The sequence below is a fragment of the Panulirus ornatus genome, chromosome 19, assembly GCF_036320965.1.
Source record: "Panulirus ornatus isolate Po-2019 chromosome 19, ASM3632096v1, whole genome shotgun sequence".
Taxonomy (NCBI): domain Eukaryota; kingdom Metazoa; phylum Arthropoda; class Malacostraca; order Decapoda; family Palinuridae; genus Panulirus; species Panulirus ornatus.
This window is the reverse complement of record NC_092242.1, coordinates 22,643,164-22,670,915: the sequence shown is the minus strand read 5'-3', so window position 1 is coordinate 22,670,915 and position 27,752 is coordinate 22,643,164. Positions and strand designations below refer to the sequence as shown.

The following is a 27,752-nucleotide window of genomic DNA, read 5'->3' as shown; positions in this document are numbered from 1 at the left end:
AATGTCTGGGGAGTAAAGTCAGGGGTTAGTGAGAGGACAAGAGCAAGGGAAGGAGTAGCAATACTCCTGAAACAGGAGTTGTGGGAGTATGTGATAGAGTGTAAGAAAGTAAATTCTCGATTAATATGGGTAAAACTGAAAGTTGATGGAGAGAGGTGGGTGATTATTGGTGCATATGCACCTGGGCATGAGAAGAAAGATCGAGGCAAGTGTTTTGGGAGCAGCTGAATGAGTGTGTTAGTGGTTTTGATGCACGAGACCGGGTCATAGTGATGGGTGATTTGAATGCAAAGGTGAGTAATGTGGCAGTTGAGGGAATAATTGGTATACATGGGGTGTTCAGTGTTGTAAATGGAAATGGTGAAGAGCTTGTAGATTTATGTGCTGAAAAAGGACTGATGATTGGGAATACCTGGTTTAAAAAGCGAAATATACATAAGTATACTTATGTAAGTAGGAGAGATGGCCAGAGAGCATTATTGGATTACGTGTTAATTGACAGGCGTGCGAAAGAGAGACTTTTGGATGTTAATGTGCTGAGAGGTGCAACTGGAGGGATGTCTGATCATTATCTTGTGGAGGCTAAGGTGAAGATTTGTATGGGTTTTCAGAAAAGAAGAGTGAATGTTGGGGTGAAGAGGGTGGTGAGAGTAAGTGAGCTTGAGAAGGAGACATGTGTGAGGAAGTTCCAGGAGAGACTGAGTACAGAATGGAAAAAGGTGAGAACAATGGAAGTAAGGGGAGTGGGAGAGGAATGGGATGTATTTAGGGAATCAGTGATGGATTGCGCAAAAGATGCTTGTGTCATGAGAAGAGAGGGAGGTGGGTTGATTAGAAAGGGTAGTGAGTGGTGGGATGAAGAAGTAAGAGTATTAGTGAAAGAGAAGAGAGAGGCATTTGGACGATTTTTGCAGGGAAAAAATGCAATTGAGTGCGAGATGTATAAAAGAAAGAAACAGGAGGTCAAGAAGAAAAGAGAAAGGTGCAAGAGGGAAAAAAAAGGGCAAATGAGAGTTGGGGTGAGAGAGTATCATTAAATTTTAGGGAGAATAAAAAGATGTTCTGGAAGGAGGTAAATAAAGTGCGTAAGACAAGGGAGCAAATGGGAACTTCAGTGAAGGGCGCAAATGGGGAGGTGATAACAAGTAGTGGTGATGTGAGAAGGAGATGGAGTGAGTATTTTGAAGGTTTGTTGAATGTGTTTGATGATAGAGTGGCAGATATAGGGTGTTTTGGTCGAGGTGGTGTGGAAAGTGAGAGGGTTAGGGAAAATGATTTGGTAAACAGAGAAGAGGTAGTGAAAGCTTTGTGGAAGATGAAAGGCGGCAAGGCAGCATGTTTGGATGGTATTGCAGTGGAATTTATTAAAAAAGGGGGTGACTTTATTGTTGACTGGTTGGTAAGGTTATTTAATGTATGTATGACTCATGGTGAGGTGCCTGAGGATTGGCGGAATGCGTGCATAGTGCCATTGTACAAAGGCAAAGGGGATAAGAGTGAGTGCTCAAATTACAGAGGTATAAGTTTGTTGAGTATGCCTGGTAAATTATATGGGAGGTTATTGATTGAGAGGGTGAAGGCATGTACAGAGCATCAGATTGGGTTAGAGCAGTGTGGTTTCAGAAGTGGTAGAGGATGTGTGGATCAGGTGTTTGCTTTGAAGAATGTATGTGAGAAATACTTAGAAAAGCAAATGGATTTGTATGTAGCATTTATGGATCTGGAGAAGGCATATGATAGAGTTGATAGAGATGCTCTGTGGAAGGTATTAAGAATATATGGTGTAGGAGGCAAGTTGTTAGAAGCAGTGAAAAGTTTTTATCGAGGAGGTAAGGCATGTGTACGTGTAGGAAGAGAGGAAAGTGATTGGTTCTCAGTGAATGTAGGTTTATGGCAGGGGTGTGTGATGTCTCCATGGTTGTTTAATGTGTTTATGGATGGGGTTGTTAGGGAGGTGAATGCAAGAGTTTTGGAAAGAGGGGCAAGTATGAAGTCTGTTGGGGATGAGAGAGCTTGGGAAGTGAGTCAGTTGTTGTTCGCTGATGATACAGCGCTGGTGGCTGATTCATATGAGAAACTGCAGAAGCTGGTGACTGAGTTTGGTAAAGTGTGTGAAAGAAGAAAGTTAAGAGTAAATGTAAATAAGAGCAAGGTTATTAGGTACAGTAGGGTTAAGGGTCAAGTCAATTGGGAGGTGAGTTTGAATGGAGAAAAACTGGAGGAAGTAAAGTGTTTTAGATATCTGGGAGTGGATCTGGCAGCGGATGGAACCATGGAAGCGGAAGTGGATCATAGGATGGGGGAGGGGGCGAAAATTCTGGGAGCCTTGATGAATGTGTGGAAGTTGAGAACATTATCTCGGAAAGCAAAAATGGGTATGTTTGAAGGAATAGTGGTTCCAACAATGTTGTATGGTTGCGAGGCGTGGGCTATGGATAGAGTGGTGCGCAGGAGGATGGATGTGCTGGAAATGAGATGTTTGAGGACAATGTGTGGTGTGAGGTGGTTTGATCGAGTAAGTAACGTAAGGGTAAGAGAGATGTGTGGAAATAAAAAGAGCGTGGTTGAGAGAGCAGAAGAGGGTGTTTTGAAATGGTTTGGGCACATGGAGAGAATGAGTGAGGAAAGATTGACCAAGAGGATATATGTGTCGGAGGTGGAGGGAACGAGGAGAAGAGGGAGACCAAATTGGAGGTGGAAAGATGGAGTGAAAAAGATTTTGTGTGATCGAGGCCTGAACATGCTGGAGGGTGAAAGGAGGGCAAGGAATAGAGTGAATTGGAGCGATGTGGTATACCGGGGTTGACGTGCTGTCAGTGGATTGAATCAGGGCATGTGAAGTGTCTGGGGTAAACCATGGAAAGCTGTGTAGGTATGTATATTTGCGTGTGTGGACGTATGTATATACATGTGTATGGGGGTGGGTTGGGCCATTTCTTTCGTCTGTTTCCTTGCGCTACCTCGCAAATGCGGGAGACAGCGACAAAGCAAAAAAAAAAAAATATATATATATGGGAGGGTATTGATTGAGAGGGTGAAGTCATGTACAGAGCATCAGATTGGGGAAGAGCAGTGTGTTTTCAGATGTGGTAGAGGATGTGTGGATCAGGTGTTTGCTTTGAAGAATGTATGTGAGAAATACTTAGAAAAGGAAATGGATTTGTATGTAGCATTTATGGATCTGGAAAAGGCATATGATAGAGTTGATAGAGATGCTCTGTGGAAGGTATTAAGAATATATGGTGTGGGAGGCAAGTTGTTAGAAGCGGTGAAAAGTTTTTATCGAGGATGTAAGGCATGTGTACATGTAGGAAGAGAGGAAAGTGATTGGTTCTCAGTGAATGTAGGTTTGCGGCAGGGGTGTGTGATGTCTCCATGGTTGTTTAATTTGTTTATGGATGGGGTTGTTAGGGAGGTGAATGCAAGAGTTTTGGAAAGAGGGGCAAGTATGAAGTCTGTTGGGGATGAGAGAGCTTGGGAATTGAGTCAGTTTTTGTTCGCTGATGATACAGCGCTTGTGGCTGATTCATGTGAGAAACTACAGAAGCTGGTGACTGAGTTTGGTAAAGTGTGTGAAAGAAGAAAGTTAAGAGTAAATGTGAATAAGAGCAAGGTTATTAGGTACAGTAGGGTTGAGGGTCAAGTCAATTGGGATTTGAGTTTGAATGGAGAAAAACTGGAGGAAGTGAAGTGTTTTAGATATATGGGAGTGGATCTGGCAGCGGATGGAACCATGGAAGCGGAAGTGGATGAATGGAGAAAAACTGGAGGAAGTGAAGTGTTTTAGATATATGGGAGTGGATCTGGCAGCGGATGGAACCATGGAAGCGGAAGTGGATCATAGGGTGGGGGAGGGGGCGAAAATTCTGGGAGCCTTGAAGAATATGTGGAAGTCGAGAACATTATCTTGGAGAGCAAAAATGGGTATGTTTGAAGGAATAGTGGTTCCAGCAATGTTGTATGGTTGCGAGGCGTGGACTATGGATAGAGTTGTGCGCAGGAGGATGGATGTGCTGGAAATGAGATGTTTGAGGACAATGTGTGGTGTGAGGTGGTTTGATCGAGTGAGTAACGTAAGGGTAAGAGAGATGTGTGGAAATAAAAAGAGCGTGGTTGAGAGAGCAGAAGAGGGTGTTTTGAAATGGTTTGGTCACATGGAGAGAATGAGTGAGGAAAGATTGACCAAGAGGATATATGTGTCGGAGGTGGAGGGAACGAGGAGAAGAGGGAGACCAAATTGGAGGTGGAAAGATGGAGTGAAAAAGATTTTGTGTGATCGGGGCCTGAACATGCAGGAGGGTGAAAGGAGGGCAAGGAATAGAGGGAATTGGAGCGATGTGGTATACCGGGGTTGACGTGCTGTCAGTGGATTGAATCAAGGCATGTGAAGCGTCTGGGGTAAACCATGGAAAGCTGTGTAGGTATGTATATTTGCGTGTGTGGACGTATGTATATACATGTGTATGGGGGTGGGTTGGGCCATTTCTTTCGTCTGTTTCCTTGCGCTACCTCGCAAACGCGGGAGACAGCAAGAAAGCAAAAAAAAATATATATATATATATATATATATATATATATATATATATTTTTTGTCGCTGTCTCTCGCGTTTGTGAGGTAGCGCAAGGAAACAGACGAAAGAAATGGCCCAACGCACCCCCATCCACATGTATATACATACGTCCACACGCAAATATACATACCTACACAGCTTTCCCTGGTTTACCCCAGACGCTTCACATGCCCTGATTCAATCCATTGACAGCACGTCAACCCCGGTATACCACATCGATCCAATTCACTCTATTCCTTGCCCTCCTTTCACTCTCCTGCATGTTCAGGCCCCGATCACACAAAATCTTTTTCACTCCATCTTTCCACCTCCAATTTGGTCTCCCACTTCTCCTTGTTCCCTCCACCTCCGACACATATATCCGCTCGGTCAATCTTTCCTCACTTATTTTCTCCATGTGCCCAAACCATTTCAAAACACCCTCTTCTTTGTCTCCATTCAAACTTATATTTATTTATTATTTTATTTATTTTGCTTTGTCGGTGTCTCCCGCGTTAGCGAGGTAGCGCAAGGAAACAGATGAAAGGATGGCCCAACCCACCCACATACACATGTATATACATACACGTCCGCACATGCAAATATACATACCTATACATCTCAGCGTATACATATATATATATATATATATACACACACAGACCTATACATATAATCACATGTACATAATTTATACTGTCTGCCTTTATTCATTCTTATTGCTACCTTGCCACACATGATATAACAACCCCCACCCCCCTCATGTGTGCGAGGTAGTGCTAGGAAAAGACAACAAAGGCCCCATTCGTTCACACTCAGTCTCTAGCTGTCATGTAATAATGCACCGAAACCACAGCTCCCTTTCCACATCCAGGCCCCACAGAACTTTCCATGGTTTACCCCAGACGCTTCACATGCCCTGGTTCAGTCCATTGACAGCACGTCGACCCCAGTATTCCACATCATTCCAATTCACTCCATTCCTTGCACGCCTTTCACCCTCCTGCATGTTCAGGTCCCGATCACTGAAAATCTTTTTCACTATCTATCCACCTCCAATTTTGGTCTCCCACTTCTTGTTCCCTCCACCTTTGACACATATATCCTCTTGGTCAATCTTTTCTCACTCATTCTCTCCATATTACCAAACCATTTCAAAACATCCTCTTCTGCTCTCTCAACCACACTCTTTTTATTACCACACATCTCTCTTACCCTATTATTACTTACTCGATCAAACCACCTCACACCACATATTGTCCTTAAACATCTCATTTACAGCACATCCACCCTCCTGCGCACAACTCTATCCATAGCCCACGCCTCGCAATCATACAACATTGTTGGAACCACTATTCCTTCAAACATACCCATTTTTGCTTTCCGAGATAATGTTCTCGACTTCCACACATTCTTCAAGGCTCCCAGAATTTTCGCCCCCTCCCCCACCCTGTGAATCACTTCTGCTTCCATGGTTTCATCCGCTGCCAAATCCACTCCCAGATATCTAAAACACTTCACTTCCTCCTGTTTTTCTCCATTCAAACTTACCTCCCAATTGACATGACCCTCAACCCTACTGTACCTAATAAACTTGCTCTTATTCACATTTACTCTCAACTTTCTTCTTTCACACACTTTACCAGACTCGGTCACCAGCTTCTGCAGTGTGTCACACGAATCAGCCACCAGCGCTGTATCATCAGCGAACAACTGACTCACTTCCCAAGCTCTCTCATCCACATCAGACTGCATACTTGCCCCTCCCTCCAAAACTCCCTCATTCACCTCCCTAACAACCCCATCCACAAACAAAGTAAACAACCACGGAGACATCACACACCCCTGCCGCAAACCTACATTCACTGAGAACCAATCACTTTCCTAGGTAATGGGTTTTTGACAGGATCAGAATGACATTGACGGCATATGTCTCCTTCTCATGAATCATGGAATATATGTATATGTGTCTCATAATTATTAGTGAAAATATTTAGGATAGGCAGTGGTGGACCTCATTTATCTTTATCACATATTCAGTTTAATTGTTTGGCCCAAAAATGTACATAGGAACCCTAAGGGATCATAGTTTAATTGTTTGGCCTTAAAATGTGCATGGGAGCCCTAAGGGACCATACCTATATGTGCATGAGAACAATTAATGAGAAGTTACATAAAACATTGTTTCATTGTACCTTATTTAACAAAAAGTTTTCCCCTAACTTTACATAATATTCTTTGCTCATTAACTGGTGTAAAAACCTCTGGGACCTTCTCTGTCTCTAGAATTGACAAAATGGCTGCACCACCAAAACAAAGCTATTCATCTGCATCTCTTACCCTTAATCCCATAACATTTCCAATCAGATATTTATTGAGGTGAATGATGCTATTACACATGTTTACGCAAGCTGAGCAATGCCTTTAGATGGATATTTATGTACTGATTTTCATGCCTCCATTTCAAGGCTGTGCATGATGTCTGGATGGTGGTTGAGGTTACCTAGATTTAGAGGACCTTGCAAATGATCCTGAGTGATTTGACAATGATGAGCAGTCTTTGGGTCATGTAGTAGAAAGTGATTTTATGGATGCTGACCCTTTCAGTAATAAAAGTTGACCAAGATGAGGCAGGAGTAGTTTTCAGCAGAAGTGGAGGCAGTGTTTCCTGAATTCTTTTAGGTAAACCACTTCAGTTACTGTTCAAGATGTCACTAAGACTGGCTGAGTGCCAAGGGAAGGGAAACCAGAATTAGGTGGTGAATTCAGGTGTTTTTTTTCGTTTTCATTGGGTCTTTCATAAGTTTCTCCTTCTTATGGGTCTGAAGTAATATGTTCATTGGGTTCTGTTGATGGATGAGAAATGTAGGTGTTGAGGATGTACAGCCAGTTCACTACTTTAGGCAGAGCCCTGTAAGCATCCATTTATTTTTCTTTCCCTTCCTTCCTGTCTTTCATTTTAGAAAAAACTTTATCTTGATTCTAGACACTAATGGGCCCAGTGCACAGTCATTGATGCTTGGTGAATGTCAGTGGAAGATAGCAAGGCTGAGTTTCTCTTCCATGTCATGATATCTTAGGCCTGGATGGGTTACTTAATTTTGTAGAGCTCTGTGATGAAGTTTCTGTTGGTCTAATGAATTTCATAATTGTTGAATGTGATTATTCTTCATGGATACACCTACTTTTGGAGTGTAAAACTGTTTTAGCCTTCCCTAATAAATCCTCTCTCAGATGCTCATAAAACTTTGCTTATGGTATAGATATAGTTCAGATTGCTTGTGGTAGAGATATAGTTTTCTTGGTTCAAAGAATAAAATTTTTTATTTATGTGTTTCTTAGCTCTCTATCTTGACTTAAGATTTAGTCCTTGTTTGCTATACACAGACCATAAACACCCAGTTGCTGTTTTTGTTGATTTGGTCAGGAGTTGATTTCCCTCTGGCTGTTGAAGGAAATCTTGCCATCTATAATAGATAAGATTTTTTATGATACATAGTGTAGATCATTATGAGTTTAGTTCAGTGGTCAGCCAGAGAATTAAAATCATGACTTACAGATCTAGCTATTACTGACAAAACAGATTTTTACTCTTTATGCTTAGTTTTGATGGAGTACTATGCATCTAAGAAATGGTTTACTTTTGAAATGTGTGAAGTGAGTGTTTTATGCAAATATACTTTCTTGCTGAAGAACGATAGTTTTACCTCAGTATGTAAAAATGTACCTATTTCTTTGATTACCATTCTGTTACTTTTGTGAGCTGAATTCCAGATTTATTAAAAATTATTGTATTTTTTATAACTGATTGTAGTGTTGCAGAATTCTCCTTGTATTTTTGTATCCTGTACTTTTGTACCCTGTACTTTTGTACATCTTAGTAATAAACAGAATCTCCCTTCTTTGGCAGTTTGGTGCCCTGACCCCTCTAGAGCCCAGATTAGGCAAGAAGCTGATAGAACCTCTAACAAATCTGATTCACAGGTAAAAGTCACCCCAATATTTTGCTTAAGTTTTTGATACTGACGTTGTCTGATTGGGGTTACGTGAATTTTTATTATTATTATTATTATTGTCGTTGTTACTACTATTAAATTATTGTCTTTCTCATGTAAGCTCATGATGATAATAGCAGTATCATTATTATAATGTTTTTATATATGTCTGCCATTTCCCACATTAGTGAAATAACAAAAGGAACTGACGAAGAAATGGCTTCATTTGTTCACTTCCACACTCTAGCCATCATGTAGAATGCACTGAAACCACAGCCCACTATCCAGAAGTAGACCCTTCATATCTCCATGGTTACCTGTGGCTGTTTCATATTTCGTAGTTCAGTTCATTGACATGATGTTGACCTCAGCATACCACATTGGTCCAGTTTGCTCTATCCCATGCACACCTTGCACCTTTCTGCGAGTTCAGGCTTCAGGCGCACAAAATCTTACTAACTCTATTCTTTCATTTCTAATTTGGTCTCCGTCCTCTTGTTTCCTCCACTATCGAACAAATATTCTCTTTGTCATCCTCTCCTTACTCATTCTTTCCATATGTTTACCATTTCAGCACATCCTCTTCATCTCTCTTTCTCTGCCATCTTCCTCTCCTGCCCTGTCATATATGTATATATTATAGTATTTATATATAATACTTAGTCGCTGTCTCCTGCATTAGCAAGATAGAAGAAGGGAACAGACGAAAGAATGGCCCATCCCACCCACATACACATGTATATATATAAATGCCCACACACACACACACATAAACATACCTATACATTTCAACATATACATATACATACATAAACATATATACACATGCACATATGGGAACATCAGTGAAGGGGGCTAATGGGGTGGTAATAACAAGTAGTGGTGATGTGAGAAGGAGATGGAGTATTTCGAAGCCTTTTGAATGTGTTAGACGATAGAGTGGCAGATATAAGGTGTTTTGGTCGAGGTGGTGTGCGAAGTGAGAGGGTCAGGGAGAATGATTTGGTAAAGAGAGAAGAGGTAGTGAAAGCTTTCCAGAAGATGAAAGCTGGCACGGTGGTGGGTTTGGATGGTATTGCTGTGGAATTTATTAAAAAAGGGGGTGACTGTGTTGTTGACTGATTGGTGAGGATATTCAGTGTATGTATGGCTCATGGTGAAGTGCCTGAGGATTGGCAGAATGCATGCATAGTGCCATTGTACAAAGGCAAAGGGGATAAAGGTGAGTGTTCAAATTACAGAGGTATAAGTTTGTTGAGTATTCCTGGGAAATTATTTGGGAGGGTATTGATTGATAGGGTGAAGGTATGTACAGAACATCAAATTGGGGAAGAGCAGTGTAGTTTCAGAAGTGGTAGAGGATGTGTGGATCAGGTGTTTCCTTTAAAGAATGTATGTGAGAAATACTTAGAAAAACAAATGGATTTGTATGTAGCATTTATGGATCTGGAAAAAGCATATGATAGAGTTGATAGAGATGCTCTGTGGAAGGAAGGCAAATTGTGTGGGAGGCAAATTGCTGTAAGCAGTGAAAAGTTTTTATTGAGGATGTAAGGCATGTGTACGAGTAGGAAGAGAGGAAAGTGATTGTTCTCAGTGAATGTTGGTTTGTGGCAGGGGTGTGTGATGTCTCCATGGCTGTTTAAATTGTTTATGGATGGGGTTGGTAGGGAGGTGAATGCAAGAGTTCTGGAGAGAGGGGAATTATGCGGTCTGTTGTGGATGAGAGAGCTTGGGAAGTGAGTCAGTTGTTGTTCACTGATGATACATCATTGGTGGCTGATTCGTGTGAGAAACTGCAGAAGCTGATGACTGAGTTTGGCAAAGTATGTGAAAGAAGAAAGCTGAGAGCAAGGTTATCAGGTAGAGTAGGGTTGAGGGACAAGTCAGTTGGGAGGTAAGCTTGAATGGAGAAAAACTGGAGGAAGTGAAGTGTTTTAGATATCTGGGAATGGATTTGGCAGTGGATGGAACTATGGAAGCGGAAGTGAGTCACAGGGTGGGGGTGGGGGTGAAAATTCTGGGAGCGTTGAATAATGTGTGGAAGGTGAGAACATTATCTTGGAAAGCAAAAATGGGTATGTTTGAAGGAATAGTGGTTCCAACCATGCTATATGGTTGCGAGGCGTGGGCTATAGATAGGGTTGTGCGTAGGAGGGTGGATGTGCTGGAAATGAGATGTTTGAGGACAATATGTGGTGTGAGGTGGTTTGATCGAGTAAGTAATGTAAGGGTAAGAGAGATGTGTGGTAATAAAAAGAGTGTGGTTGAGAGAGAAGAGGGTGTATTGAAATGGATTGGTTACATGGAGGGAATGAGTGAGGAAACATTGACAAAGAGGATATATGTGTCAGAGGTGGAGGGAATGAGAAGTGGGAGACAAATTAGAGGTGGAAGGATGGAGTGAAAAATGTTTTGAGCGATCGAGGCCTGAACATGCAGGAGGGTGAAAGTTGTGCAAGGAATAGAGTGAATTGGAATGATTTGGTATACCAGGGTCGACGTGCTGTCAATGGATTGAACCAGGGCATGTGAAGCGTCTGTGGTAAATCATGGAATGTTTTGTGGGGCCTGGATGTGGAAAGGGAGCTGTGGTTTCGGTGCATTATTACATGACAGCTAGAGACTGAGTGTGAACGAATGGGGCTTTTGTTGTCTTTTCCTAGTGCTACCTTGCACACATGAGGGGGAGGGGGATGTTATTCCATGTGTGGCGGGGTGGCGATGGGAATGAATAAAGGCAGACAGTATGAATTATGTACATGTGTATATATGTTTATGTCTGTGTGTGTATATATATGTGTACAGTGAGATGTATAGGTATGTATATTTGCATGTGTGGACGTTTATGTATATACATGTGTATGTGGGTGGTTGGGCCATTCTTTCATCTGTTTCCTTGCGCTACCTTGCTAACACGGGAGACAGCGACAAAGCAAAATGAATAAATAAAATGTATATATCCCTAGGGGTAAGGCAGAAAGAATACTTCCTACGCTTTCTCCAAGTGTCATAGAAGGCGACTGAAGGGGAAGGGAGTGGGGGGGGTTAAAACCCCTCCCTTCCTTGTATTTCAACTTTCTAAAATGGAAAACAGAAGGAGTCACGCGAGGAGTGCTCATCCTCCTCGAAGGCTCAGATTGATTTGTTTAAATGTGTGTGGATGTAACGAAGATGAGAAAAAAAGAGATATGGGTAGTATGTTTCAGGAAAGGAACCTGGATTTTTGGCTCTGAGTGAAACGAAGCTTAAGGGTAAAGGGGAAGAGTGATTTGGGAATGTCTTGGGAGTAAAGTCAGGTTAGTGAGAGGACAAGAGCAAGGGAAGGAGTAGCACTACTCCTGAAGCAGGAGTTGTGGGAGTATGTAATAGAGTTTTAAGAAAGTAAACTCTAGATTGATATGGGTAAAGCTGAAAGTGAATGGAAAGAGGTGAGTGATTATTGGTGCTTATGCACCTGGGAAAAGACAACAGAGGCTACATTCGTTCACACTCAGTCTCTAGCTTTCATGTATAATGCATATATATATATATATATATATATATATATTTATTATTTATTTATTTTGCTTTTGTCGCTGTGTCCCGCGTTTGCGAGGTAGTGCAAGGAAACAGACGAAAGAAATGGCCCAACCCACCCCCATACACATGTATATACATACACGTCCACACACGCAAATATACATACCCATACATCTCACTGTACACATACACACACAGACACATACATATATACACATGCACACAATTCACACTGCCTTTATTCATTCCCATCGCCACCTCGCCACACATGGAATAACAACCCCCCTCCCTCCTCATGTGTGCGAGGTAGTGCTAGGAAAAGACAACAAAGGCCACATTCGTTCACACTCAGTCTCTAGCTGTCATGTAGTGATGCACCGAAACCACAGCTCCCTTTCCACATCCAGGCCCCATGGAACTTTCCATGGTTTACCCCAGATGCTTCACTTGCCCTGGTTCAATCCATTGACAGCACGTCGACCCTGGTATACCACATTGTTCCAATTCACTCTATTCCTTGCACGCCTTTTGCACTCCTGCATGTTCAGGCCCTGATCACTCAAAATCTTTCTCACTCCATCTTTCCACCTCCAATTTGGTCTCCCACTTCTCCTCGTTCCCTCCACCACTGACACATATATCGTCTTTGTCAATCTTTTCTCACTCATTCTCTCCATGTGACCAAACCATTTCAAAACATCCTCTTCTGCTCTCTCAACCACACTCTTTTTATTACCACACATCTCTCTTACCTTATTATTACTTACTCGATCAGACCACCTCACACCACATATTGTCCTCAAACATCTCATTTCCAGCACATCCATCCTCCTGCGCACAACTCTATCCATAGCCCACGCCTCGCAACCATATAACATTGTTGGCACCACTACTCCTTCAAACATACCCATTTTTGCTTTCCGAGATAATGTTCTCGACTTCCACACATTCTTCAACGCTCCCAGAATTTTCACCCCCCCCACCCTATGATTCACTTCCGCTTCCATGGTTCCATCCACTGCCAAATCCACTCCCAGGTATCTAAAACACTGCACTTTCTCCAGTTTTTCTCCATTCAAACTTACCTCCCAATTGAATTGACCCTCAACCCTACTGTACCTAACAACCTTCCTCTTATTCACATTTACTCTCAGCTTTCTTTTTTCACACACTTTACCAAACTCAGTCACCAGCTTCTGCAGTTTCTCACATGAATCAGCCACCAGTGCTGTATCATCAGCAAACAACTACTAACTCACTTCCCAGGCTCTCTCATCCACAACAGTCTGCATACTTGCCCCTCTTTCCAAAACCCTTGCATTCACCTCCCTAACAACCCCATCCATAAACAAATTAAACAACCATGGAGACATCACACACCCCTGCCGCAAACCTATATTCACTAAGAACCAATCACTTTCCTCTCTTCCTACACGTACACATCCCTTACATCCTCGATAAAAACTTTTCACCGCTTCTAACAACTTGCCTCCCACATCATATATTCTTAATACCTTCCACAGAGCATCTCTATCAACTCTATCGTCTGCATTCTCCAGATCCATAAATGCTACATACAAATCCATTTGCTTTTCTAAGTATTTCTCACATACATTCTTCAAAACAAACACCTGATCCACACATCCTCTACCACTTCTGAAACCACACTGCTCTTCCCCAATCTGATGCTCTGTACATGCCTTCACCCTCTCAATCAATACCCTCCCCTATAATTTACCAGGAATACTCAACAAACTTATACCTCTTTAGTTTGAGCACTCACTTTTATCCCCTTTGCCTTTGTACAATGGCACTATGGAAGCATTCTGCCAATCCTCAGGCACCTCACCATGACTCATACATACATTAGATAACCTTACCAACCTGTCAACAATACAGTCACCCCCTTTTTTAATAAATTCCACTGCAATACCATCCAAACCTGCTGCCTTGCCCGCTTTCATCTTCTGCAAAGCTTTTACTACCTCTTCTCTGTTTACCAAATCATTCTCCCTAACCCTCTCACTTTGCACACCACCTCGACCAAAACACCCTATATCTGCCACTCTATCATCAAACACATTCAACAAACCTTCAAAATGCTCACTTCATCTCCTTCTCACATCACCACTACTTGTTATCACCTCCCCATTAGCCCCCGTCACTGAAGTTCCCATTTGTTCCCTTCTCTTACGCAATTTATTTACCTACTTCTAAAACATCTTTATATTCTCCCTAAAATTTAATGATACTCTCTCACCCCAACTTTCATTTGCCCTCTTTTTCACCTCTTGTACCTTTTCTCGTGACCTCCTGCCTCTTTCTTTTGTACTTCTCCCAGTCATTTGCATTATATCCCTGCAAAAATTGTCCAAATGCCTCTCTCTTCTCTTTCACTATTATCTTATTTTTCATCCCACCACTCACTATCCTTTCTAATCCGCCCACCTCCCATGCTTCTCATGCCACAAGAATCTTTTGCGCAAGCCATCACTGTTTCCCTAAATACATCCCATTCCTCCCCCACTCCCCTTACGTCCTTTTTTCTCACCTTTTTCCATTCTGTGCTCAGTCTCTCCTGGTACATCCTCACACAAGTCTCCTTCCCAAGCTCACTTATTCTCACCACTCTTTTCACCCCAACATTCTCTCTTCGTTTCTGAAAACCTCTACAAATCTTCACCTTCGCCTCCACAAGATAATGATCAGACATCCCTCCAGTTGCACTTCTCAGCTACATAAACATCCAAAAGTCTCTCTTTTGTGTGCCTATAAATTAACACGTAACCCAATAACATTCTCTGGCCATCTCTCCTACTTACATATGTATACTTATGTATATCTCTCCTTTTGAACCAGGTATTCCCAATCACCAGTCCTTTTTCAGCACATAAATCTAGAAGCTCTTCACCATTTCCATTTACAACACTGAACATCCCATGTACACCAATTATTCCCTCAACTGCCACATTACTCACTTTTGCATTCAAATCACCCATCACTATAACCTGGTCTCATGCATCAAAACTTCTAACACACTCACTCAGCTGCTCCCGAAACACTTGCCTCTCATGATCTTTCTTCTCTTGCCCAGGTGCATATGCACCAATAATCACCCATCTCTCTCCATCCACTTTCAGTTTTACCCATATCAATCTAGAGTTTACTTTCTTACACTCTATCACATACTCCCACCACTCCTGTTTCAGGAGTAGTGCTACTCCTTCCCTTGCTCTTGTCCTCTCACTTACCCCTGACTTTACTCCCAAGACATTCCCAAACCACTCTTCCCCTTTACTCTTGAGCTTTGCTTCACTCAGAGCCAAAACTTCCAGTTTCCTTTCCTCAAACATGCTACCTATCTCTCCTTTTTTCTCATCTTGGTTACATCCACACACATTTAGGCACCCCAATCTAAGCCTTCAAGGAGGATGAGCACTCCCTCCGTGGCTCCTTCTTCTGTTTCCCTGTTTAGAAAGTTAAAATACAAGGAGTGGAGTGTTTCCAGCCTCCCGCTCCCATCCCCTTTAGTCGCCTTCTACAACACGTGAGGAATGTGTGGGAAGTATTCTTTCTCCCCTATCCCCAGGGACATATATATATATATATATATATATATATATTTTTTTTTTTTTTTTTTTTTATTGTCGCTGTCTCCCGCGTCTGCGAGGTAGCGCAAGGAAACAGACGAAAGAAAATGGCCCAACCCCCCCCCCATACACATGTACATACACACGTCCACACACGCAAATATACATACCTACACAGCTTTCCATGGTTTACCCCGGACGCTTCACATGCCTTGGTTCAATCCACTGACAGCACGTCAACCCCTGTATACCACATCACTCCAATTCGCTCTATTTCTTGCCCTCCTTTCACCCTCCTGCATGTTCAGGCCCCGATCACACAAAATCCTTTTCACTCCATCTTTCCACCTCCAATTTGGTCTCCCTCTTCTCCTCGTTCCCTCCACCTCCGACACATATATCCTCTTGGTCAATCTTTCCTCACTCATTCTCTCCATGTGCCCAAACCATTTCAAAACACCCTCTTCTACTCTCTCAACCACGCTCTTTTTATTTCCACACATCTCTCTTACCCTTACGTTACTTACTCGATCAAACCACCTCACACCACACATTGTCCTCAAGCATCTCATTTCCAGCACATCCATCCTCCTGCTCACAACTCTATCCATAGCCCACGCCTCGCAACCATACAACATTGTTGGAACCACTATTCCTTCAAACATACCCATTTTTGCTTTCCGGGATAATGTTCTCGACTTCCACACATTTTTCAAGGCTCCCAGAATTTTCGCCCCCTCCCCCACCCTATGATCCACTTCCGCTTCATGGTTCCATCCGCTGACAGATCCACTCCCAGATATCTAAAACACTTCACTTCCTCCAGTTTTTCTCCATTCAAACTCACCTCCCAATTGACTTGACCCTCAACCCTACTGTACCTAATAACCTTGCTCTTATTCACATTTACTCTTAACTTTCTTCTTCCACACACTTTACCAAACTCAGTCACCAGCTTCTGCAGTTTCTCACATGAATCCGCCACCAGCGCTGTATCATCAGCGAACAACAACTGACTCACTTCCCAAGCTCTCTCATCCCCAACAGACTTCATACTTGCCCCTCTTTCCAAAACTCTTGCATTTACCTCCCTAACAACCCCATCCATAAACAAATTAAACAACCATGGAGACATCACACACCCCTGCCGCAAACCTACATTCACTGAGAACCAATCACTTTCCTCTCTTCCTACACGTACACATGCCTTACATCCTCGATAAAAACTTTTCACTGCTTCTAACAACTTGCCTCCCACACCATATATTCTTAATACCTTCCACAGAGCATCTCTATCAACTCTATCATATGCCTTCTCCAGATCCATAAATGCTACATACAAATCCATTTGCTTTTCTAAGTATTTCTCACATACATTCTTCAAAGCAAACACCTGATCCACACATCCTCTACCACTTCTGAAACCACACTGCTCTTCCCCAATCTGATGCTCTGTACATGCCTTCACCCTCTCAATCAGTACCCTCCCATGTAATTTACCAGGAATACTCAACAAACTTATACCTCTGTAATTTGAGCACTCACTCTTATCCCCTTTGCCTTTGTACAATGGCACTATGCACGCATTCCGCCAATCCTCAGGCACCTCACCATGAGTCATACATACATTAAATAACCTTACCAACCAGTCAACAATACAGTCACCCCCTTTTTTAATAAATTCCACTGCAATACCATCCAAACCTGATAGTATATATATATAGAATACTGCTCACATATTCCCTGCGTGTTGTAGAAGGTGACTAAAAGGGATGGGAGCGGGGGGCTGGAAATCCTCCCCTATCGTTTTCAATTTTCCAAAAGGAGGAACAGAGAAGGGGGCCAAGTGAGGATATTCCCTCAAAGGCTCAGTCCTCTGTTCTTAACACTACCTCGCTAATGCGGGAAGTGTGCGAATAGTATGATTTTTTTTTTCTTTTTTTTGTCGCTGTCTCCCGCGTTTGCGAGGTAGCCCAAGGAAACAGACAAAAGAAATGGCCCAACCCACCCCCATACACATGTATATACATACACGTCCACACACGCAAATATACATACCTACACAGCTTTCCATGGTTTACCCCAGACGCTTCTCATGCCCTGATTCAATCCACTGGTAGGGTAGTGTAGTGGTGGGATGAAGAAGTAAGAGTATTAGTGAAAGAGAAGAGAGAGGCATTTGGACGATTTTTGCAGGGAAAAAATGCAATTGAGTGGGAGATGTATAAAAGAAAGAGACAGGAGGTCAAGAGAAAGGTGCAAGAGGTGAAAAAAAGGGCAAATGAGAGTTGGGGTGAGAGAGTATCATTAAATTTTAGGGAGAATAAAAAGATGTTCTGGAAGGAGGTAAATAAAGTGCATAAGACAAGGGAGGAAATGGGAACTTCAGTGAAGGGTGCAAATGGGGAGGTGATAACAAGTAGTGGTGATGTGAGAAGGAGATGGAGTGAGTATTTTGAAGGTTTGTTGAATGTGTTTGATGATAGAGTGGCAGATATAGGGTGTTTTGGTCGAGGTGGTGTGCAAAGTGAGAGGGTTAGGGAAAATGATTTGGTAAACAGAGAAGAGGTAGTGAAAGCTTTGCGGAAGATGAAAGCCGGCAAGGCAGCAGGTTTGGATGGTATTGCAGTGGAATTTATTAAAAAAGGGGGTGACTGTATTGTTGACTGGTTGGTAAGGTTATTTAATATATGTATGACTGATGATGAGGTGCCTGAGGATTGGCGGAATGCGTGCATAGTGCCATTGTACAAAGGCAAAGGGGATAAGAGTGAGTGCTCATATTACAGAGGTATAAGTTTGTTGAGTATTCCTGGTAGATTATATGGGAGGGTATTGATTGAGAGGGTGAAGACATGTACAGAGCATCAGATTGGGGAAGAGCAGTGTGGTTTCAGAAGTGGTAGAGGATGTGTGGATCAGGTGTTTGCTTTGAAGAATGTATGTGAGAAATACTTAGAAAAGCAAATGGATTTGTATGTAGCATTTATGGATCTGGAGAAGGCATATGATAGAGTTGATAGAGATGCTCTGTGGAAGGTATTAAGAATATATGGTGTGGGAGGAAAGTTGTTAGAAGCAGTGAAAAGTTTTTATTGAGGATGTAAGGCATGTGTACGTGTAGGAAGAGAGGAAAGTGATTGGTTCTCAGTGAATGTAGGTTTGCGGCAGGGGTGTGTGATGTCTCCATGGTTGTTTAATTTGTTTATGGATGGGGTTGTTAGGGAGGTAAATGCAAGAGTTTTGTTAAGAGGGGCAAGTATGAAGTCTGTTGGGGATGAGAGAGCTTGGGAAGTGAGTCAGTTGTTGTTCGCTGATGATACAGCGCTGGTGGCTGATTCATGTGAGAAACTGCAGAAGCTGGTGACTGAGTTTGGAAAAGTGTGTGGAAGAAGAAAGTTAAGAGTAAATGTGAATAAGAGCAAGGTTATTAGGTACAGTAGGGTTGAGGGTCAAGTCAATTGGGAGGTGAGTTTGAATGGAGAAAAACTGGAGGAAGTGAAGTGTTTTAGATATCTGGGAGTGGATCTGGCAGCGGATGGAACCATGGAAGCGGAAGTGGATCATAGGGTGGGGGAGGGGGCGAAAATTCTGGGGGCCTTGAAGAATGTGTGGAAGTCGAGAACATTATCTCGGAAAGCAAAAATGGGTATGTTTGAAGGAATAGTGGTTCCAACAATGTTGTATGGTTGCGAGGCGTGGGCTATGGATAGAGTTGTGCGCAGGAGGATGGATGTGCTGGAAATGAGATGTTTGAGGACAATGTGTGGTGTGAGGTGGTTTGATCGAGTGAGTAACGTAAGGGTAAGAGAGATGTGTGGAAATAAAAAGAGCGTGGTTGAGAGAGCAGAAGAGGGTGTTTTGAAGTGGTTTGGGCACATGGAGAGAATGAGTGAGGAAAGATTGACCAAGAGGATATATGTGTCGGAGGTGGAGGGAACGAGGAGAAGAGGGAGACCAAATTGGAGGTGGAAAGATGGAGTGAAAAAGATTTTGTGTGATCGGGGCCTGAACATGCAGGAGGGTGAAAGGAGGGCAAGGAATAGAGTGAATTGGAGCGATGTGGTATACCGGGGTTGACGTGCTGTCAGTGGATTGAATCAAGGCATGTGAAGCGTCTGGGGTAAACCATGGAAAGCTGTGTAGGTATGTATATTTGCGTGTGTGGACGTATGTACATACATGTGTATGGGGGGGGGTTGGGCCATTTCTTTCGTCTGTTTCCTTGCGCTACCTCGCAAACACGGGAGACAGCGACAAAGTATAATAAAATAATAAAAAAAAAAGTGAAAGTGGATGGAAAAAGATGGGTCATTATTGGTGCTTATGCATCGGTTCATGATAAGAAAGATCTTGAGAGGCAAGTGTTTTAGGAGCGGCTGAGTGAGTGTGTCAACAGTTTTGGTGCATGAGACCGGGTTTTAATGATGAATAATTTAAATGTGAAGGTGAGTAATTGGGTGTTCAGTATTGTGAATGGAAATGGTGAAGAGCTTGTGGATTTCTGTGTCGAAGAAAGACTGGTGATTGGGAGTACCTGGTTTAAAAAGAGAGATATATAAAGATATACATATGTGAGTAGGAGAGATGGTCATAGGGCATTATTAGATTATGTGTTGATTGATAGAAATGTAAAAGAGAGACTTCTAGATGTTAATATGCAGAGAGGGGCAGCTGGGGGGATGTCTGATCACTATCTTATGGAGGCAAAAGTGAATATTTGTAGAGGTTTTCAAAAAAGAAAAGAGAATGTCAGAAGAGAGTAGTGAGAGTAAGTGAGCTTGGAAAGGAGACTTGTGTGAGGAAGTATTTTGAGGGTCTGACTGTATAATGGCAAAAGGTGGAAGCAAATGATGTGAGGGGAGTGGGTGAGGAATGGTAAGTATTTAGGGAAGTAGTGATGGCATGTGCAAAAGATACATGTGACATGAGAAGGGTGGGAGGTGTGCAGATTAGAAAGGGCAGTAAGAGGTGGGATGAAGAAGTAAAGTTGTTAGTTAAATGAGAAAAGAGAGGCATTTGGACGATACATGCAGCAAATGAGTGCAAATGACACGGAGATGTATAAGAGCAAGTGGCAGGAGGTCAAGAGAAGGTGTTAGAGTTGAAAAAGAGGGCAATGAGAGTTGGGGTGAGAGAGTATAATTAAACTCTAGAGAAAATAAGTAAATGTTTTGGAAGGAGGTAAATAACATGCATAAGACAAGATTACAGATGGGAACATCGGTGAATGTGTTTGACGATAGAGTGGCAGATGTAGGGTGTTTTGGGTGGGGTGGTGTGCGAGTGGCAGATGTAGGGTGTTTTGTTTGGGGTGGTGTATGAAGTGATAGAGTCTGGGAGCATGGTTTGGTGAAGAGAGAAGAGGTGGTGAAAGCCTTGAGGAAGATGAAATCTGGCAAGTCGGTGGGTTTGGATGGTATTGCAGTTGAATTTATCCAGAAACAGTGTGACTGTATTGCTGATTGGTTGGTAAGGATATTCAGTGTATGTATGGATCATGATGAAGTGCCTAAGGATTGTTGCAATGCATGTATAGTGCCATTATGCAAAGGCAAAAGGGATAAAGATGAGTGTTCAAACTACAGGGGCATAAGTTTGTTGAGTATTCCAGGAAAATTGTATGGAAGGGTATTGATTGAGAAGATGAAGGCATGTACAGAGCATCAGACTGGGGAGGAGCAGTGTGGTTTCAAAAGTGGTAGAGGATGTGTGGAACAGGTGTTTGCTTTGAAGAATGTGTGTGAAATATACTTTGAGAAACAGGTGGATTTGAATGTAGCATCTATGGATCTGAAGAAGGCGTATGACAGGATGGATAGAGATGCTTTGTTGAAGTTCTTAAAAGAGTATATGATATGGGATAAGCAAAGAAGTTTTTATCAAGGGTGTAAAGCATGTGTACAAGAAGGAAGAGAGGAGAGTGATTGGTTCCCAGTGTAGGTTGGTCTGTGGCAGGGGTGTGTGATGTCCTCATGGTTGTTTTAATTTGTTTATGGAAGGGATTGTTAGTGAGGTAAATGCAAGAGATTTAGAGAAAGGGGTGAGTATGTAGTCTGCTGGGGATGAAAGGGCTTGGAAAGTGAGTCAGTTGTTGTTCAATGATGATACAGCACTGGTGGCTGATTTGAGTGAGAAACTGCATAAGTTGGTAACTGAGTTTGGAAAAGTGTGTGAAAGGAGAAAGTTGAGAGTAAATGTGAATAAGAGCATGGTAATTAGGTTTGGCAGGGTTGAGCAACAAATTAGTTGGGGTGTGAGTTTGAATGGAGAAAAATTGGAGGAAGTGAAGTGTTTTAGATATCTGGAAGTGGACTAAGCAGTGAATGGAACCATGGAGGTGGAAGTGAGTCATAAGGTGGGGGAGGGGGCATAGGCTCTGGAAGCAATGAGGAATGTGTGGAAAGAGAGAATGTTATCTCGGAGAGCAAAAATTGGTATGTTTGAAGGAATAGTTCCAACAGTATCATATGGTTGCGAGGCATGGGCTGTAGATAAGGTTGTACAGAGGAGGGTAGATGTGTTGGAAATAAAATGTTTGAGGACAGTATGTGGTGTGAGGTGGTTTAATCTAGTATGTAATAAAAGTGTAAGAGAGATGTGTGATAGTGAAAAGAGTGTGGTTGAGAGGGCAGAAGAGGGTGTGTTGAAATGATTTGGACATAGAGAATGAGTTTGGAAAGGTTGACAAAGAGGATACATGTGTCGGGTGGAGGGAACAAGGAGTAGCAGTAGACCAAATTGGAGGTGGAAGGATTGAGTGAAAAGATTGTGAGTGATTAGGGCCTGAATATGAAGGAGGATGAGAGGCATGCAAGGAATAGAGTGAATAGGAACGATGTGGTTTACAGGGGTTGACTTGCTGTCGATGGACTGAACCAGGGCATGTGAAACTTCTAGGGTAAGCCATGAAAAGGTATGTGGGGCCTGGATGTGGATAGGGAGTTGTACTTTTGATACATTACACATGACAGTTAGAGAGTGAGTGTGAACAAATGTGGCCTTTTTTTGTCAATTTTCCTGATGCTACTTTGCTGATGCAGGGGGTAGTGATGCTGTTTCCTTTGGGACAGGGTGGTGCAGGGAATGGATGAAGGCAAGTGAATATGAATATGTACCTGTGTACATATGTATGTGTACATTTATGGGCATGTTTGTATATATGTGTGTATTTGAGTTGCTGGGTCTTTCTTTGTCTGTTTCCTGGTGTTACCTTGCCAATGCGGGAAATGACGATCATGAATGATAATGATAATCACAATATATATGGTTCCATTCACTGCCAAGTCCACTCCCAGATATCTAAAACACTTCACTTCCACCAATTTTTCTCCATTCAAACTTACATCCCAGCTAACTTGGCCCTCAACCTTTCTGAACCTAATAACCTTGCTTTTATTTATATTTACTCTTCAGTTTCTCATTTCACACACTTTTCCAATCTCAGTCACGATTTCTGTAGTTTCTTAATTGAATTAAGATAGAAGGGACCCCAAGGGCAGGAGGGAAGCATGTTGATGTAATTGACAATTTAGGTGCGTGACATTCATCATTAAGCAATGCTTTAACTGAAGTGTAAAGAAAATCGGTGCTTAGATTTTGCTTTGGAATGGCTTGTTCATGTATGTTATGTATTGATATCACTTATTGTATTATGATTAATAAACTGAAACAGGAAATATTTGTCATTCAGTCTGTTTTAATCAGTTATGTGACTTCATTAACTGAGAGTATAAAAATATTTTATCCCTGGGGATAGGGGAGAAAGAATACTTCCCACGTATTCCCTGCGTGTCGTAGAAGGCGACTAAAAGGGAAGGGAGCGGGGAGCTGGAAATCCTCCCCTCTCGTTTTTCTTTTTTTTTTTTTTCCAAAAGAAGGAAGAGAGAAGGGGGTCGTCAGGTGAGGATATTCCCTCAAAGGCCCAGTCCTCTGTTCTTAACGCTACCTCGCTATCGCGGGAAATGGCGAATAGTATGAAAAAAAAAAAAAAAGATAAAAATATTTACCTAACAGTTTGTTAGAGGTGTCATTCTGATTTTAGTTTGCTTCATTTGTTTGTAGAGTACGTTACCCTAGTAATTATTATTGAAATGATTTGCTTCAATAGTTTTGGAAAGATGTTTGCTGTTTTTCACCACATTTTGCAGACATAGAATATATTGACCATCCCATCTAATGGAGTGTGCCATATATATCTGAATGTTATGAATGGAATATGACATAGTGCTTTACAGTTTGATCTAATGTGGATGTAGGACCATATCTTGAATGAGATTGTACGTGTATTGTGTAAATTCCTTAATGTGTTTCTCACAGGTATGATACGTGATGAAAGGCATAAAATCATGAGAATAGTTGATAGTAGAGAAGTGAAAGAGTAACCTTGAGTTTGCACAGAAAGTGAAGACAGTTATTTAAATGAAATATTACTCAGTATGCAGCTGGGAGACCATTGCAGAACCTTCAATAAACATCTTATTGCTGCACTTTGCTGCAGCTTTTTTTGTGTCACATGCATAGCATAGCAAACACCTAAGATAGGGCCCTCACCAGTCAATACAAATAAGTGATTGCAAGTGGGCAGTTACTTGGAATCAGTTTGTCCTTTGCGTCATTCATACATCCATCATCCATCATTGTGTCCAACCATTGACTGTCCATACATCATTTGTTTGTCTGTTGTGCCCAGAGGGTTATGCTGTAACTTTCATCATATCAATAGTCATACCTGTATCTTGAAAGTTTAAATCAGGTATTCATGAAACTTAAAGTGCAATAGTTGTTTCCCAGGATCTAAAGAATTGAATGGGATGAGATCAGTAATTCTAGTTAAAATTTTTACTGAGTTAGACCCTATAGTATAGAACATTTAACTTAGAAGTCAACCTGATTCATGATTAGAAGGAGATTCCTCCTTCGGTCATAGAACATCAAACAGGTATTTTTGATATTTTCCAAACAGCAATTTCACTAATTCTTATTTTACCTCCTGTATGTATGCTGTGCTGGAGGCATTGCAAGTGCTTCTTGGAACAAACCTTCGGTGATGCATAATCTGCTTCCAATCTTTCTTTTTTTTTGTCAAGTTACCCTTCTTTTTCTACTTTGATTGCTTTAAGATAAACATATACTGATGTTTGAATGGGGAAGACTTGGAGGAAGTTAAGTGATTTAGATACAGAGGATAGAATTTAGTATCAGATAAAGCCATGGTAACTGAAGTGAGTCATCGGGTGAAAGAGGGAGCTAAGGTCATAGGTGCTTAAAGGAGTGTATGGAATGAGAGACAAGTGTCTTTTATGGCAAAGATAAGCATGTCTGAAGAGATAATGGTACTAACAGTGTTACGAGAGTCTTGGACCTTCAGTCCAAAGGCAGGAAAATAGTGGAAGTTTTGGAAATGAAATTGTGTAAGGAATGTCAGTGTGATTGAGAGGCACTGTAATGAATGCAGTATCTTTGTGAGGGCTGATCAGGGTGTGTTAAAATGGTTCAGACATATGATGAGGAAGAATGAAGGACTAAGAGGACTTGTGTCAAAATTGAAGGGATGATGGGAGAATACCAACCTACCTGTGTGTACCTGCAACTAGATTTTGCTAGAGGGGCTGGGCTAGTGTGCATCACAGCTCGCATGTCTTGAGAGTTTAATTTCAGTTTCTCTCTACTGCCACTTACATTTAGTAATTAACGATCTGATGGTCATCAGGGATTAACGTCAATTATGTCCAAGTTATATTTTGAATGTTTACATTTGATTATATCATCTGCTTTGCTGGATGCACATATATTTTTGTGCCATTACAAATTTGGTTTATTTACAGGTATCGTTCCAGACTTGCTAATTCTCTGTTTTCCTATATCATTATTCCTAATGCTTTTTATTTGTGACTGCATATATTCTGCGCTTTTTCCTTCATCCTTCTAAGCTGTAAAATTTGATTTCCTCAACCTCTCATGAGAGTTCATATATTCCTGATCATTATTTTTGATTAGTGTTACTGGACTCTCCCAACTAGAAGGTATACTATAGTGAAAAGTCACCTTTGGCAACGCTATGTCATTAGGAGTATGGCCTCATCAAAGAACTGATCACTCCAAAGTAGTCTACCATTCTCTCTTGCTGGAAGTAGTGCAGCCTTGGGCTGCAGGAATCATTAAAAAAGTCATGCATAGTACAAGGATTCTTACCTAGAAATTGGTTTTTGGGTAGTTGTATATGTATACATTATACTTTGTTGCTGTCTCCTGCATTAACAAGGTAGTGCAAGGGAACAGACAAAAGAATTGCCCAACTCACCCACATACACATGTATATACATAAATGCCCGCACACACACATACATACCTATACATTTCAACATATACATACACAGACATATACATATGTACACATGTACATATTCATACATGCTGCCTTCATCCATTCCCGATGCCACCCCGCCACACATGAAATGGCACCCTGTCCCCCCGCATGTAAGCAAGGCAGTGCTAGGAAAAGACTACTAAAGCCACATTCGTTCACACTCAGTCTCTAGCTGTCATCTAGCTGTCATGTGTAATTCACCGAAACCACAGCTCGCTTTCCACATCCAGGCTCCACAAAACTTTACATGGTTTACCCCAGACGCTTCACATGCCCTGGTTCAATCCGGTGACAGCACATCAACCCCGGTATACCACATTGTTCTAATTCACTGTATTCCATGCACGCCTTTCACCCTCCTGTATGATCAGGCCCCGATTGCTCAGAATCTTTTTCACTCCATCCTTCTACCTCCAGTCTGGTCTCCCACTGGGGATAGGGGAGAAAGAATACTTCCCATGTATTCCCTGCGTGTTGTAGAAGGCGACGAAAAGGGGAGGGAGCGGGGGCTGGAAATCTTCCCCTCTCTTTTTTTAATTTTCCAAAAGAAGGAACAGAGGATGGGGCCAAGTGAGGATTTCCTTCAAAGGCTCAGTCCTCTGTTCTTAATGCTACCTTGTCATTGTGGGAAATGGTGAATAGTATGAGTGAGGAAAGATTGACAAGAGGATATATGTGTCAGAGGTGGAGGGAACAAGAGAAGTGGAAGACCAAATTGGAAGTGGAAGGATGGAGTGAAAAAGATTTTGAGCGATCGGGGCCTGAACATACAGGAGGGTGAAAGGCGTGCAAGGAATAGTGTGAATAGGAATGGTATGGTGTACCGGGGTGGACGTGCCGTCAATGGATTGAACAAGGGCATGTGAAGCATCTAGGGTAAACCATGGAAAGTTTTGTGGGGCGTGGATGTAGAAAGGGAGCTGTGGTTTCTATGCTTTACACATGGCAGCCAGAGACTGTGAATGAATGTGGCCTTTGTTGTCTTTTCCGAGCATTACCTCACACATGTGCAGCAGGATGGGGGGTACCATTTCATGTGTGGCGGGGTGGTGACAGGAATGGATGAAGGCAGCAAGTGTGAATAAGTACATGTGTATTTGTATGTATATATCTATGAATGTATATGTTGAAATGTATCAGTATGTATATGTGCGTGTGTGGGTGTTTATGTATATACATGTGTATGTGGGTGGGTTGGGCCATTCTTTCGTCTGTTTCCTTGCGCTACCTTGCTAATGCAGGAGACAGGAACAAAGTATGATATATTTTTTTTTTTATTTTGCTTTGTCGCTGTCTCCTGCGTTTGCGAGGTAGCGCAAGGAAACAGACGAAAGAAATGGCCCAACCCACCCCCATACACATGTATATACACACACGTCCACACACGCAAATATACATACCTATACATCTCAATGTACACATATATATACACACACAGACACATACATATATACCCATGCACACAATTCACACTGTCTGCCTTTATTCATTCCCATCGCCACCTCACCACACATGGAATACCATCCCCCTCCCCCCTCATGTGTGCGGGGTAGCGCTAGGAAAAGACAACAAAGGCCTCATTCGTTCACACTCAGTCTCTAGCTGTCATGCAATAATGCCCGAAACCACAGCTCCCTTTCCACATCCAGGCCCCACACAGCTTTCCATGGTTTACCCCAGACGCTTCACATGCCTTGATTCAATCCACTGACAGCACGTCAACCCC

At 42.1% G+C, this 27,752-nt stretch overlaps 1 protein-coding gene across 1 annotated transcript in view; it reads left to right on the top strand.

Moving 5' to 3' along the window:
* Positions 1–27,752, top strand: part of g (adaptor-related protein complex 3, delta 1 subunit-like garnet) — a 468,686-nt gene that overhangs the window by 104,736 nt on the left and 336,198 nt on the right. The window contains exon 6 of the mRNA XM_071673747.1: positions 8,461–8,534. Coding sequence (XP_071529848.1) covers positions 8,461–8,534 — 74 coding nt within the window. The remainder of the gene's footprint in view (positions 1–8,460; positions 8,535–27,752) is intronic.